The sequence below is a fragment of the Mytilus trossulus genome, chromosome 1, assembly GCF_036588685.1.
Source record: "Mytilus trossulus isolate FHL-02 chromosome 1, PNRI_Mtr1.1.1.hap1, whole genome shotgun sequence".
Lineage (NCBI taxonomy): Eukaryota > Metazoa > Mollusca > Bivalvia > Mytilida > Mytilidae > Mytilus > Mytilus trossulus.
The window spans coordinates 17,048,484-17,064,861 of NC_086373.1; the positions used below are offsets into that span (position 1 = coordinate 17,048,484).

The 16,378-nt window shown below is 29.6% G+C and overlaps 2 protein-coding genes across 2 annotated transcripts in view; one reads left to right on the forward strand and one right to left on the reverse strand.

Moving 5' to 3' along the window:
- Positions 1-1,251: 1,251 nt before the first annotated feature.
- LOC134717154 (DNA replication licensing factor mcm2-like) overlaps positions 1,252-16,378 on the reverse strand; it is a 50,965-nt gene continuing 35,838 nt past the window's right edge. Inside the window, exons 16-18 of the mRNA XM_063579963.1 lie at positions 3,182-3,364; positions 2,652-2,807; positions 1,252-2,356 (exon numbers count right to left, since the gene is read on the reverse strand). Coding sequence (XP_063436033.1) covers positions 2,246-2,356; positions 2,652-2,807; positions 3,182-3,364 — 450 coding nt within the window. The 3' untranslated portion in view covers positions 1,252-2,245. The remainder of the gene's footprint in view (positions 2,357-2,651; positions 2,808-3,181; positions 3,365-16,378) is intronic.
- On the forward strand, positions 8,804-12,820 carry LOC134706806 (BPTI/Kunitz domain-containing protein 4-like). Its single transcript, XM_063566100.1, has 3 exons — positions 8,804-10,308; positions 11,436-11,562; positions 12,309-12,820. The coding sequence occupies exons 1-3, from the start codon at positions 10,198-10,200 to the stop codon at positions 12,557-12,559; spliced, it is 489 nt and encodes a 162-aa protein (XP_063422170.1). The 5' UTR covers positions 8,804-10,197; the 3' UTR covers positions 12,560-12,820.

The window sequence follows — 16,378 nt, forward strand, 5'->3', positions numbered from 1 at the left end:
TGTTTCTCTGTCATATATGTTCTTCTATCTATTTGTCTTGTAGTGTTGTCACATAATGTTGTTATTTTAATGTTATATTTAACATTGCCATAAAAGCGGGAGGTTTGGCATGCAACAAAATCAGGTTCAACCCACAACTTTTTTTCTTAAAATGTACTGTACCAAGTCAGGAAAATAGCCATTATTATACTATAGTTCGTTTCTGTGCGTGTTACATTTTAATGTTGTTTCTGTTGTGTCCTAGTTCTCTTCTATTTGAAGTGTTTCACTCAATTTCACTTTAGTTTGTGACCCGGATTTGTTTGTTTTCTCAATCGATTAATGAATTTCAAACCGCGGTATACTATGGTTGCCTTTATTTAGGAATTTTGGTCCTCTATGTTGTACTTTTTTTGGTCTTTATAACTTTTCTTTAGTGGAGCGTCACTTGCCAGTCATTGTAGACGAAACGCCAGACACGTAAACACAAAATTTAAATCCTGGTATCTAGGAGTTTATGTACAACCACTGGATCTATTCTGCTGTTGGTGTATTTTTTATTTCTCCTAGGGTATCACCAGCCCAGTAGTCAACACTTCTGACATGAATTTTCAATAATATGGTCATATTTATAAATTAAATGTTGACAAAAGTTGATTATTTTTTTTAAATACCAAGGCTTTTCTACCTCAGGAATAGATTTCTTTAGCTGCATTTGGCAAAATTTTTAGGAATTTTGGTTCAAAATGGTATTTATTTTATTCAAGCGTTACTGATGAATCTTTTGTAGACAACCATGCATCTAGAGTAAATATTCTCAATTTTTCAGTCAAACAACTTGACCCATTATTACAAATGTTTTGTATCGTAGCATATCTAAACAATTTGATAACTTGTGCTCAATGTGTTGCTCATCTGCATCTATATGCATACATTCATTGGATAGTTTTGGTATATATACAGAAGGTAATCTTAATATTTAGTTAATTTTTTTTTATCATTCAGACTTTCTAACGCAGCAGAGGTTTTCAAGTTTATAGACATAACTCATTTTAATTTGACAAAGTTGGATGTTTGTTTCGATCATCAGTTACATAAAGCTGCAAATTTCAATTTTGGTTGTTGGAAAGTTTGCCTATAACTGACCAAGTAGTTTTAGAAAAGAAGATATTTGCAAATGTTAATGGAAGACGAAAAATAACTGCACGTGATGAGCTGGAATTGGTGAGGAAAAAAACAGCAATTCAATGTACTTTCAGTTTTATTCTATCTTTTTTTATTTCATGATAAGGTGAATCAATGTCTCATGCTTTATATTACAGATTAAGAACAATACATCAAATGGCATTGGCACAAAACATTACAAATATACAAAATTAGTCTGTTTCATAGTCAACAGTATCTAATATAAAACTACATCTGTAAAAATTTCAATAGAAAATAATTTAATTGTATAATATAAAATATTTCTGTGCATCTTGGAGTAAAACCTGCATAACACAAAAATCCTGAAATTGATCATTACATTTTTTTTAATTTAAAATTGACATTGCCTCACAGCCTTGGTTTAAGTATGATTTATACAGATTGTGTGAATTCAGAATTTCTGTCTTCAAGCAAGTATTACTATATGTATAGCACAAGTCTAAATCTTCTAGATGAACAATGATGTGATTTTAGCACATGAGACTGAAGGTTCATTTTTTATGCAAATTTCCTCACATTGGTTCAAGGAGAATTTTGGATATCCTTTTATTATTTGCCACATAAATTTCAGGAATTGGACATAATCTTAAGTTTTTTTAAAGTCCTACAACAGAATGATTTATCAGACCACAAGTGGAGAGAATTGCATTGTTCTGGACATCCTGGATAAGGAGCAACTCATGATTTCTGATTTCATTTACTTCTAGTTATATAGGAATTTCTATTGTGAATTGTTACTTCAAAGACTGCAGCCTGATGTAAACATTTATTTCAAAAGATAAAGAGATATACTTCAATAAACTGCTGTCATACAAAACATTGACTACTTTCTAAGTTAGATATGTGAAGTCTGCAAAATATGAACACAGTAAGGTGTAATAATCTACATTCACAATAAACACAAAAAGGTGTATAGATCAACACTCACATTTTTTATATTGAACACATTTTTTTATCTGAACACATTAAGTATGAGCACTATGCTGAATGGAGTGTCAGTAATATGAAATCTTACAAAATATGTATTTGCAATATCTTTTGAAAAATTGATCTTTGAACTTTACACTGTCTGGACAATCATCTTTCTTTTTCTGTCCAAATTGAACCTGTTTGATCTAAATATATCACTTTCGTAGAAATTTGTCAGGTTACTGATGTTGATTTGTCTTGCCTGTAATGGAACAAAATGAAATGACAATTAAACATATCAGTATCATTTTATGAATGATGAAAAGGTTTTTGATTAGGATACTCTTAGAATGTTGAAAAAAAGTTCTTTTGTCAAAAATCAATTAAAACATTACTTCTTTATAAGTTTAAAAAATTTGAAAAAATCTGCTTATTTAAATTATCATTGAATACTGGAAAATAAAATACAGAAAAACGGAGCCATAATTGGATATGAAGATTGGCAAAACCACACATGTATTTAAATTATGTAGCAGTCATAATAATACAATACAAACCTTATCTGCCAAATCTTTTTCTGAAATTTCTATGGTCTCTTGGTCAAGTCCAAATCTGTTCCTCTGGAATGACATTTGATCCATAGCTAATTGTTTCAGAATAAACAATAACAATTCATTGTTGTCCTTCTTGTATGTCAAATATCTGCTAAATGTCTGCAAAATAGAAATGTCATAATATAGTTTATTACCTTTACCTATTATATGATATAATTAATTCTTTCATGGTTTCTTTATAGACTATTTTTGTTAATTTTCAAATCTAGTAATGTCAACTGCTCTAGAAAATTACATATGCAAGGTAAACTTTTTTTCCATGTTTGATTTAATTGGCTTGTCATGGACTCAATTATGTTATTCTTAGAAAAACTTTAATCAAGAATTTTGTGGTGTGCTGTTTGTTTTCTGTTTGAAAACTTAAATAAAGGACGTATGGTTACACATTTCTTCTTCTTTTTTTTATTTAAAGGAGTGCAGTTTGGCTAATTTTTCCATTGCTGTTTTATTGCTACTGGTGCCAGGAAGCTTACCTTTCTCATTGTTCTTGTGATGCTGAACTTTTGTGTACTAATGAAACTTTCCAACATAATTCTCATGGCCATGTTAACATCATCTTCATTAACATAATCTCTCAAGTGCATCTTAGCATGTCCCTCTGCTAAACGTATCATGGACTCAATATGTCTGACAGTGATTGGTATACTTCCTGTAGCCTGTAAAAAGTCAAAAACAATTTACTAACAACTTTCACTACAAAGACCAATTAATTAGAAAGATATGGTAACTTTTGTCAAAATTTAATTGAGGTCTGATTTTTTCAGAAAGGATTTGAAGATCAATGGGGAAAAAATCAAAATTGTTCTCTTAAAGTGTTTTATAGGTTGAGCATTTAGTTTATAATTCATACATTATGTATTATTAATTTTTGCAATAACAGTTTCCTTTAAATTTGTTTGTTAAATCTAAAATATTTGGTCTTCCCTCAGTTACAGTACAAATCATTACATATGCAACACCAGATTCCATGTAATTATTTTATCAGTAATTTTACATGTAATTTCTGATCATATCATTGTTTAGTGACAAGAAGTTTGCAACCCATTACATGTAATGTATTGCAGTAGCAGTAATAAATATAAGATTCGTTTTCTACAGGCTTACATGTAAAAAATTATCCATTATCATATAACCAAAAACATTAAAGAAATAATCTTAAGTGGCTTGATAAGATATCACAGCCTTTAGCTACCTCATTACATGTAAAACTGTCATGATATCTGATGTACTTAGTACATTGTATTTTCACCAGAAAGCATTATATGCAATTAGATACCCTGCATTTATCAGGTTTTCCCAATTATTTAATGTAAAATTTATATAGAATTATAAAAATCTTTCCTTGTATATGCTTTAAATAAATCTAAATTATATGAAAAGGCATGTTTAAAATCTAAATTTTATGAAAAGGCATGTTTGAAATTTAAATTATATGAAAAGGCATGTTTAAAACCTAAATTATATGAAATGGTTGGGCTATTATCAAAGAGAACCTTAGCAGCAAAAAAATATGTAGAATTATAAAAATCTTTCAATGTACAATGTATATGCTATAAATAAATCTAAATTATATGAAAATTTAAATTATATGAAAAGGCATGTTTAAAATCTAAATTATATGAAAAGGCATGTTTGAAAGTTAAATTATATGCAAAGGCATGTTTAAAACCTAAATTATATGAAATGGTTGGGCTATTGTCAAAGAGAACCTTAGCAGCAAAAAAATATATAGAATTATAAAAATCTTTCAATGTATATATCTATAAATAAACCTAAATTGTATGAAATGGTTGGGCTATTATCAAAGAGAACCTTAGCAGCAGCCATATCAATCAATTATTTAATTATTGAAGTGCCTAGAACATTCACAAAATGCAAAAGGAAAAGACAAATTCAAATAATATAAAAACAGCCACAAAACAGTTGTTGTATTATCTGAGTTTTATTGCAAGATTCTGCAACAAAATTTAACACAGCAATTAAGTTACAAGACCATACAGTGCAAGGCAATTTGGTGTCACAATATCTTAGTAACATGAGTTTGAATGGAAGAATAACAAATTTGTGAAAGCAGATTTATAGATCTAACATTGTTGGGCGGATGTTTAGATGAATTATATAATATATATATATATATGGTAGTGAAATTGCTGAAATTATTGGTCAGTTTATTTGATAATTTAACACCACCACAATACTTGCCCGACGCATCTTCTCCCTATAGATTGTTCTGTTTTGTATCATACTATGCAATTTCGATAGGAACCTCATTTACCTTCTATAACTGCCCCACTTTAACAATGAATGGTTAAAAAAAATATTTCTGGAATAAAAGTTCACATTCTCTACATTAAAAAAAAATCAAAAGATAGGGTTGTTTGGCATGTTTCAACAGGCCTCCATATGGACTTAAACTTTGTTCTACCCGTCCCATAAATTAGTCAACAATCCAAATGCATTTATACTGGTTGAATTCTGAGGTTGTATCTCTATGAGATGAAACAATATGATATATCTTGGTAAATAAAACAAGATATTGATAACTTTAAGATAACATCCCAAAAGAGGTGTGGTTTGTAAATCAGCCATATTTACAAAGTGCAGGCAAATTAAGAAATAATTCATGGGGGCTTGAATTTATACTGAATTTACCACGGGTTGGCCCTTTATGCCGATTTTTTACTCCTCACTTTTCAAGCCCCCATGAATTATTTCGATTCTAATAGGACAACTACGACAATTCTTTTGGATTGAAGCTCTGTAGGTAAAGACCAATGTGTGCTGTTCCTGTAATGAAACACACAATGAAACACACTATTAATTTTGACGTAAAAGATGAAGAAAACTTATTTATGTTTATTTGTTTGAAGAAATTCACTTTCACATTCGTGATGATTTTCCTGTAGAATGCTTAAATTTTTAAGTCATCGTTCTATGGCACCCTTTCTCTAATTTTGATGCAATTTTTATGTTTTTCAACCAGTGTGAAAAAAATATTTCTCGTCTCCAGTGAATTGATTGGTTATCCAATAGAGTTTGTGACCTGTCTGAGTCAGACTTTTAAAAAAAAACACTTCTTAGTTACGTGTAAATAAGTGGCAATTGTGTGGTCTAGAAATTGTCATTTAAAGAAACAAAATGTTCTTTAAATTCCGCAACAAATAGATTTCTTCTAATGTGAATGAAATATAAACACATTTGAATTAAATTGAATGGGAAAATATGTTACCAAAAGGTCATGATCAAATCCTGCTATTTTTGGCTCAGTGATGTAAAAGACACTATATACTATCTCCATTTTGATTTTTAACATACTATAACCTCTGGTTAAAAAATAATCGGCAATATAAATAATCAGTTATCCCCTTCAAATAGATGAAAAATCTAGAGGATTCCGGATTTCATCACCTCCTGACAAATGTAAATGCCAGGATGTCCGGATCTGAGAATTTCAGCATGCATTTTTATTAAACTATCGACCACGTAGTAAAGGCATGGTTGGGAGAATTTACTTTCTATTGAAATTAAAATAGTGTTTTTTGGACATTAAAGAAAAAGGTTCTTATATCGTTAGAGTCTCGGACTTAAAATTCCATAATTTAACTATCTCGATTGGAGAAACACAATAATCCACTGCTAACAATGTAAGAATCTGTATTTTACACAATGGGAACAGCCTAAAGAAATCATGACGTTGCCGATCAGCTGACATGCAATATATTCATATTTTATCACGGGTGTGTACTCAAAGCGTTTGAAGCAAGTCATATTAGAATTGATATTTTCTTTCAAACTGTAGCTTAATGGTTGGAAATAACCAATAGCTCTTGCAATAAGTCAAGAATTTTGGAAGAACTTAATTCTGTCTATTGTGTATATCAAAATTTAAAATGGTCATAAGATTATGAACAAATATGTAAATTTGCAATTTGTTTTGTCTTGATAATACACAGGTCTATGTAACGTTTCACACCATGACAAAAAAGATATATCAAAGAAAAAAATGTAAAAAATGTCTATTCATGTGTCATTTTATTTTTTGCAGTATCTCAATCATTAAGATACTGTTATATTGCAGCTCATTAATAATTTTTTAAGTACTAAATTAGTTTAAATTCTTGATACTATTCAGACCTTAGCAATTGGGGTCTTCTTATATCTGTCTTTGGTTTTGTTTCTAGAGCTTTTTCTTATAATAATTGAAGTACTTTTCAAGGATAGACCATATAAATACATGGACTAGGTTAGCAGATTTAACTTTTTCTTGTATCTCCTGACTACTTTTAAACAAAAATATAATCTGTTAACAGAATCCCTAATATATATTGACTGCCCATGTGATTTCTTATTACTTGTCTTTGGAAGCATGCAAGGAAAATTATACACACAATGTTTAAAATTTCAGAACTTTGTAAAATACCAGAGATGTAGATGTATATATGTCTCTGAAAATACCTATGAACTTGCAAAAACAAACAGCAATAAGACTTAAAGCAGGATATTTAAATAAAAATAAAATATCCCATTAACATAAAGGGGTTAATATCATCTACTGCAAAATGTAAAAAGCTTCCATTGTCAAAATGTTCAGATTTTGGCAATTAAACCAGTGTGAACAACACCATAGAGCAAGTTCATAATATTTGCATACATATGCAGTGATAACTTGGACGACAGAAATGTAGAGGCAATTAAGACCATACTTGTATCTAACTTTAATGATGTAAATGTTTATGGGCATAGTCTATTTAATCAGAGTAATATATATATTTGTTTCCTACAATTGTTAGTCAACGATGACATCATAATCACTTAAACAATGTTTGTGAAAAATTGTTGCATAGTCGTTGATTGTTTATTGTTGAGATGTATAAAAGATATATTTGTTTCTGTATTTAAAACTGTTGTTTAGATAAATAAGAGGTTGTGTTGTTTTTGCAAAGTGCTGGTCATTCATTTGTAGCACTTTTGCCTGTTAATTTATAGAGTGTGTAAGCTATCTATTTCTGTCAAATACGTGGGGTTGATAAAGGTCATTAAAATTTTTTTTGTTTCTAGCAGTTATACTAAACCATGGTCATCAATGTCAAAATTTCAGGTAAGAAATCAATGTCAGAGGTTCTTTCTGGAAAAATTTGGTTGAATATATAGGGAATCACTGAAGCATGACCAGAGTGGGCCCCCTCTTAGGCAGTCATAAGGCCCTGGATTCACCTCTGAATGTACTCTAAGATTTTATGTAATCTAATAGTATTACTGTATCTGTATAAATTGAGATAATGACACTTTTCCTAATTCATCAAAACTAATTTCTAATACATATAATATTTATAGTTTATTCTAATAAATTTCAACAAATGTGAAAACTCTGGCTTTCGTTTTCATTCTAACGCGGGTTTAGCAACGTGATTGTTCACCAATTCTGCTGTCACTCTCATGGTATACTGGTATGAACATAGCAACTGTCATCTATTTATTTGTTAAAATGTTCCAACCTGGTATCAGATTGATTTGGAAGCAGATATTATTTCTTATGCGCCTTTGATGTGTGTGGTTTTTTTTATGTTGATTGAAAATCAAAAATGGTTTGTGCTGCAGAACATGGTATTTTCATGAAAGATGCTGGTTAATCTTTGAATGGAGAATACAAGAGAGGTAAGCTATTGTATTTCAGATAATTATATGCTAGTAGAAAATCCAAATGGCAGAAAACTTTGGCAAGCTAAGCCGTTTTGCTATTTATTCTTACATCAAGATATCTCATAAACTTTATAAGATATCTTATATAGTTTATAAGATATTATATATAGTTTATAAGATATCTTATATAGTTTATCAGATATCCTATATAATTGTCTTTATAATATATCTTATAAACTATATAAGATATCTTATAAACTATATAAGATATCTTATAAACTATATAAGATATCTTATAAACTGTATAAGATATCTTATAAACTGTATAAGATATCTTATAATCTATAAAAGATATCTTATAAACTATATATATAAATTATATAAGATATTTTCTATAAAAATATATGAGATATCTTAGAAAAATGAAATTATTTAAGATATCTTATATATTAAAGGACATGCATATCTTATATATTATATAAGATATCTTATATATTATAGGAGATATCTTGAAATTCGAATAAATAGTAAAACAGCTTGCCATAGAAAACAGTCAAATGAGTACACCTAAGGCTCTTGAATGATAAAAATGATAAATTTATTACACCAGGATTTTTTGTATGCCCTGCCATCAGGCTATCCAGGCATTAAAAGTATTTCCCTTGCTATCAAAAACTAAAGTTAATAAGCATTTATAAATGATTTGACATTGTAATATTTTGATATTTTGTTAGGTACCATTAATCAATTTTCAATTTCACTTTTTATGTTGCTAAGTTATGCCTTTTTAAAGTATGAAATGGTTCAAATTTTTGTTTCCTTTGGATTACCTAAGTTTGACTCAACCTAAAATATGTCATCTTTACCAAGAAAACAACAAAGTTTTAGGGTATAAAATGGACATATAGGAATCCCCGTGTGTCTCTTCATGTGTCATGTAAGCACAGCTCTGAAACTGCTACATGTAGATCCATATTTATGAAACTTTACCCAGTTGCAGTACACAATATGAGCATATGCAAATAATACTGATTTGTTGAGTTGTGTTTTACATTCATTTATGATTCTTGTTTTAGTATTACCTGAAGCCTTAAACATGTGACCTATTTTGCAGAACACAAAAATGAGGCGTTTTCTGAGTGAAATTTAATACCCACTTGAGTTAGTACTATAAAAGTGTGAACTGAAAAAAGTCTTTCTCATTCTTCATTTTGCAAAACATAGCATAGTTTTTCTCACACTTCATTTCAAAATGCTCAAGGGATTCATTATTTACTTTACCATTTTGCAGGTAGGCTATTCTTTGTAATTTTTTTTCAATTAGAACAATGAAGTAAAGGCAAAAATTATTTAATATTTGAATCATTTCTGTTCCAATTTGAATTAATTTATGACATTCAAAACCAAAAATTAAGGATGTTCTTTGGTGAGCTTTTGGTAATTTTTGTCAAATGTTCGGACTCCTTGGGTTTTTTCCTTTGATTCAGGGTTAAATAATTTGTCCCATAACATCCACTTTTCTTTTCATAGAAAACTTCAAATAGCTTATCAAAGGTCATTAACAAAATTTAAGCAGATTGTTGATTTCCTTTCTTACAATTTGAGACCCAATTAATGCCAATGCTAAATATAAGGTAATAGTCAGAGAAATCCCTTTCCCGCCATTTTTTAAACATCAAATATCTCGAAAAGGAGTTCCATAACCCCTATCACTATTTTCAGCTTATTTTGTTCTTTACTAATGTTCTAATGATTTATTGTATCAATTTTAAATTGTAGATTTTCTTTAAAAAAAATATTATCAAAGCACAATTCATTTTCTATTCATTAGTATCTTCACAAGCAGAGTATGTTAAAGGTTTCTTTTATTTATATTATACATTTGATCTTACTTTCACAGGTTTTTGCTACAGAAGCTAGCCATGTATTACTAGGGAAAGATGCAGCTGTAAAATGTGAAGTGAGTGAGTTTTTTTATCCACAAACTTTATTTAATCAATGTGAATTAAACTGGTCAAATTATGTCAATTTCACTAGCTAGACTCATAATTACATATAACCACTCTTTTATCAAAAGAGAGCTTTTAATTTTGGTAAACTGAGCACACATTCTTGGTAACTTTTGTCCAAGATATTTTACTAGACAGTCTTATGTTGTAACTTGTTCAATCAGAACTTATATGTGCATTCACCTTTAATTGTGTCCACTGTGTAACATAAAAAAAAATATCAATTAAAATAAATTAGCTTAATTGCTATTGTTTAATCTTTATTGACTTCATTGCCATTTGGCACCTTTATAATATTCTAGATAATGTAATCGAACTTCAAACCTTTCTTAAGATTTATCATACTATAGTATCACAACATTATAATAATTATATGAAATTAAACAGACCTAAAAATGTAAAAAGAAAATCTTCAAATTTTTGTTACCTTTATAAACAGATATGAAATAAACAGATATGAAATTTATGCATATTAAATTACAAAAACAAAATACTCTTTCATGCTTTTTTATCAAATTTTACTACTTTCCAGGATAAGGTTTTGTCATTTGCTAATGATAATGAGAAATTATTAAATCTTTTATGTGTAAAATTATGTGTATTTTTGCACAAATACAATGCCATTCATAGGATGCAGAAATTATCACTGTAGCACCTGTGTTATGTTATCTTTACTGAACAACATTACAATCCTTATTTAAAAATGATTGTTGACAGCCATTTAAAGTTTTATGTTGTTTTTATCTCAACAGTAGTTGTGTGTAAAAATTTTCAATTTGAGGGCTGTGTAACAGTTTTGCAACTAATATTGTCATCTAGAAATATGGCATCTCACTTTGTCTCAGCTACTTTAATAAATACACAAAACTACAGTGTTCTTCTGCCTATCATAGATGTTTTTTTCTTTTAAAGATTGATATTTGGGCTTTTAAAATTCATTCCATATTCCCTGCAGTGGAAAGGTGACACAATTATTAAATAACAGCTGAGCCTGAGTGATTCACTGTTAAAGAGATGAATTAATTTAATGAATTACTAAGTGTGTTTAGATAAATTACACAAACAAATATAATTTCAGAAATGGAAGGTAGATTGCCCAAGACAAACCACCTGTGTCATCTATATGATGATTTGGCAGTCAAATATAGAGTTAGAAATACCAATATGCCTGAAGAAAAAGAAGGTGGAAAAGATGCTACAAAAAGGTATTGTTAATTTCAAGAACTAATTAAATTGAAAAGGGATGGGTTATTTACCTTAAGCAAGTTTTTTAATTATTTAATTATTTGTTAATATTTAATTTAATTTTAATTAATAAATCAAGATTTATTCTATTCAGTTGCGATCAAGAACTATTTATAAAAAAGGAAGAAAGGGTATGGTTGAAGCATGAACATAATGCTATATATTAGATAAACATTGGGATATTGACTGGTCTTTAATAATTTAATTGAACATGCATTACACAGGTAAATAAATTTTGGTCTTTCATTTATTGAGATAGTCAATGAAACAAGTTTTACTTATTTTATTGAATAATTACAATATTAAACTGTGCAAGGCCTTCACCGTTAGTCAGGGACTTCAACATTCCCATCTTTGTCTAATCAATTGATACAATGTTTAAGTTAAAGGGCCTATTTACCGTACATAGAGTCAATGAGAGAAAGATGATTAAATCTTTCACATACACATCTTTTACATTTATACAGTTAATTTCATCTTTTAAATCTACACAGTTAACTTCATCTCATAAACATTTGACATGTGTAAACAATATTTAGAAATAGCAACTAAATCTGATCTGATATGTAGATTTCATATATCTTGCATTATTAATATCATTCTTAGTTAATATAAACATGTAAATGTGCTAACATTTTATCTCATATGTCAATTTGTATGATTTGTAATACACTATGAAAATAAATAACACTTTTTTTTCTTTCAGAAATATCAAAAACCTGCCACGAAGAAAATGATAGAAATAAAAAATGCACATCAAGATGGGTACGCTGGTACTTCAACATGTTCGACAAAAAATGCAAATTCTTTTTGTATGGAGGATGCCAGTCTAGAAACAATAACTTTAAATCCAAAGTCGAATGTGAGAATACATGTATATACAAAAATCCAGATTTATCATTTAGAGTTAAATATCAAAATATTTTTTGTCCAAAATGTATTAAATGTAGAAATTAAAACAACAGTTTAAGGCCTTTTGATGTTTTTAGTCCCCTACCAACAAAGTTTGTTTATATCTATTAAAATTCAGATTTAAATTTCTTTTATGTTTTTTATTCATGAAAAAAAAAATCAAATTTTATCTAAGTCGCCATGATAAAAGCCTAAATCATGTAAACTACAAGTAGACAGATTTCATTGTAACACTCTAATTTCTAGTTAGCATACATCTTTCTTTTTTCGACCTCTCTCTGTCTTTCTCTAAAAAAAGGGGAGTATAATAATCTCAATTCTAATTTTTGAACTCTTGTTAATAAACTGTTCAGTTAAAAAAAAATAATGTTTGAAATTAATTCTGATTTCAAAATAAGACTTTGTTCCATGTCTTAGAATACAGATTACTAAAAATTTCTTTTATTGTCCTTATCAGTATGTGTCTTTAACAATAAGTTTAATTGTATGACATCAGCTTTATTAGTACCTTTTATTTTAAGATTTAAATTTATGTATACATGTAGATTTAAGTAAAACTTTCAATTATATAAGAGTTAAATCAATGAGAGTAAGGAGATGAGAGAAAGGCAGAAGGATATTAAAGATCGTTACATATCTAATTGTCAATAAATAACTATTATTGCTGGGAATTTAATATATATTGAATTGTTATTGAATTATATAATTAACATTTATCATGTAACTTGTGTGTTATGATTTGTTTTTTGATGACTGCCCAGGCTGACCTTGACCCCTCATTCACCTAACCCTACCAAGTGTCAACTAGTCATCACTCTCAAACATTGAGGGTTGATGTGCATACTAGGATGTGTTCGCCATTCTCTAGCTCATTGTTGGAAAAAAGAAAAGCGCCTGGACACATAAAATTATTTTTTAATTAAAGTTAATTAGTTTTTAATTAAAGTTTATTTTGTAAGTCATTATGGTTCATCATTGCAGTTTGAATTTTTATACTGCAAACATTTACTATGAGTGCAGCAAAATATTTATATGGGGCACAAATAAGGTATAGCATGACCTCGAAATGTAAATTCAAATTTATTTTATGCCTTGAAAAATCAAAAACTCCTACAGGATTTTGGGTTCTAAATTTAAATTCTATAGGTCCTTCAGAAAATGATAAAATAACTTAACACCCAGGTCATGCTTGAAATGGTCCACTTAGGTAGTTGAAATCTATTGATGTCCGATATCTTTTGTCCAACTACTAGCTAGATAAATGAAAAGTTTGAATGAAAAAGAAGATGTGGTATAATTGACAACAAGACAACTCTCCAAAGGGACTAAATGACAGAGAAATTAACATCTATAGGTCACCATATGGGCCTTCAACAATGAACAAAGTCCTTGCCGCATAGTCAGCGTGTTAAGGCCCCGAAATGACAAATGTAAAACAGTTTAAACAAAAAAACAATCCGCCTAGTTTATGTACCAAAAATTAATGAAAAACAAATATGTAACAAACCGACAAACAACATCCACTGAATTACAGGCTCCTGACTTTGGACAGTCACAATCTTTTTTATATACATACATACAGAATGTGGCGGGGTTAAACATGTTAGCAGGATTCCAACCCTCCCCTAACCTTGGACATTGGTGTAACAGTACAACATATGAACAAACTATAAAAATCAGTTGAAAAAGGCTTAAATGTTTCTTGCTGCATTGAAGACCTGTTGATGACCTACTGCTGTTGTCTGTTCTATAGTCGGATTGTGTTCTCTTTGACTAATTCTGCATTTCCATTCTCATTTATTAACTCATCAGATGGAATTAACAAATAGAAATATATCTAACAAAAACACAGAGTGGATTTGGCTGGGTACTTGTATATATCCCAATAACAAAAAGACAATAAGTACTGATTTGAGAGTACTAGCAGTTACTTACTACTAATAAAACGAAATCATGCATCCAAGACAAAATGTCAGTTATTAAGTCTCCCAAACAAAGTTTGGAGACTTATTATTTTTGCTCAGTTCTTATTTTTTTATTAACGTCACCCCTTGAAAAGGAGGGACATTCTTGTTATTGTTCGATTCTTTTTATTATGTCACCCGAAGGCTTTGCCGGAGTGACATCTTGTGTTTCCTCTGTTTCTTTATTATAATGTCACCCCTCAACTTTGTTCAAAACAGCATCCTGTTACAATTATGTATTTTTATATACGGTAAAGATGTCTAACTTCATTTATTTTGATACATTCTGCAGGAACAATAGAATTAAGAAATAAAAATCCTGTAAAGATTTTATTTTTGTAAGCATAAAATTAATTTAAATTTTTATGCCAGGAAGTTTTGGGTGGATTTTTTTTTGGCAAAAAGTGCATTTGAATTTTACATATCTAGGTCATGCTAAGGTTTTTACCCCCACATAAATATTTATGGCTGCACTCATACAAAATTTTTCTGAATACAGCAATTTTAGTCTCACCGTAATGATGAACATTAAGGGTCATAACTCTTGTGGAAAAAAATGTACACCATTACAGTGCACAAATTTGCACATATTCAAATCATTTATTTATCTAATGTAAGAGTTCCTAAAATTCAGCCTAAACAAGCTAGACCTATCGATGTCTGGACCTGCTTCGCACTGCAGCAGTGATTTGTAGTTGCTGAGGAAAATGCAACAATATTAAGTGTTACAGGCAGATATACGGAACTACGGAACATAATTCCCATATTATAGAATCAAAATTTCCTGATAATTTGCAAGGCAACATATGGTGTTCTTGCTACTACAAGTTTTATGAAATTCTGTTCAATGTTTCAGTTGATTTGTGATGACAAGCTGATACATGAGGATTTTCAGTAAATTTCAAAGTTCAAAGGGGCAGAACTCTAATACAAATTGAGGAATCACAATTTCCTGATAATGTGCACAACTACATATGATGTTCTTGCTATATACCAAGTTTCAGGAATTTCTGTGGAGTAGTTTCAGAGAAGTTGCAATGACACGCTGATACATGAATTTCAGTAAATTTCCAAGTTCAAAGGGGCATAACTTCCATAAAAATTGAAGAATAAAAAATTCCGGACAATATGAACAACTACATGATGTTCTTACTACATACCAAGTTTCAGGAATTTCTGTTGAGTAGTTTCAGAGGAGTTGTGTTGACAAGCATTGTGTTATGGAAGGACAGACGAACGGACAGACGGATGGACAGGCAGACGGACGGACGGAGTGACCCAAGTCCTAGAACTGCTTCTGCCTTTGGCGATGCAGTTAAAAACCATAGAAAAGTACCTTAATTATAGTAAAATAAACTCTTACTGGTGGGGTGTCCATAAAAGGCTTATAGTATTGTGATATCTGGCAGACAAGCATCTGAGCAGAAGGTAAAGGGATGGGAATTGTTGGTTCTCATTTTGAATAACCCAGATCTCTGAAACTTCACAGAACTATAAAAACACATGTTTTCTGAACTTATTAGTTATCTCTAGAAAAAATATTTTTTCTGGATATGGAAATTCTAAGATTTTTTTTATAATAGATGATAACATGCAAGAAGTTTTGTAAATTCAATTAATGCTATCAGAGGTATTTGCATGCCCAGACTGCATATAGTACTAACTCAAGTGGGTATTAAATTTCACTCGGAAAACGCCTCATTTTTGTGTTCTGCAACATAGGTCACATTTTTAAGGTTTCAGGTAATACTAAAACAAGAATCATAAATGAATGTAAAACAAAACTTGACAAATCAGTATTATTTCCGAATCAGCATTATTGTAAGAAGTGTTGACATAAAACAGCATACATTAATACCATATAAAACAAATTTTCATCTTCACATCATGATAAATGTAG

What these genes read in the sequence shown, in the direction of transcription:
- LOC134706806 (XM_063566100.1), top strand. Translation starts at nt 10,198, where the DNA reads ATGTTAAAGGTTTCTTTTATTTATATTATACATTTGATCTTACTTTCA. An exon ending in ATGCAGCTGTAAAATGTGAA is followed by an intron (nt 10,309 to 11,435) that starts GTGAGTGAGTTT and finishes ATATAATTTCAG; the next exon opens with AAATGGAAGGTAGATTGCCC. An exon ending in GGAAAAGATGCTACAAAAAG is followed by an intron (nt 11,563 to 12,308) that starts GTATTGTTAATT and finishes TTTTTCTTTCAG; the next exon opens with AAATATCAAAAACCTGCCAC.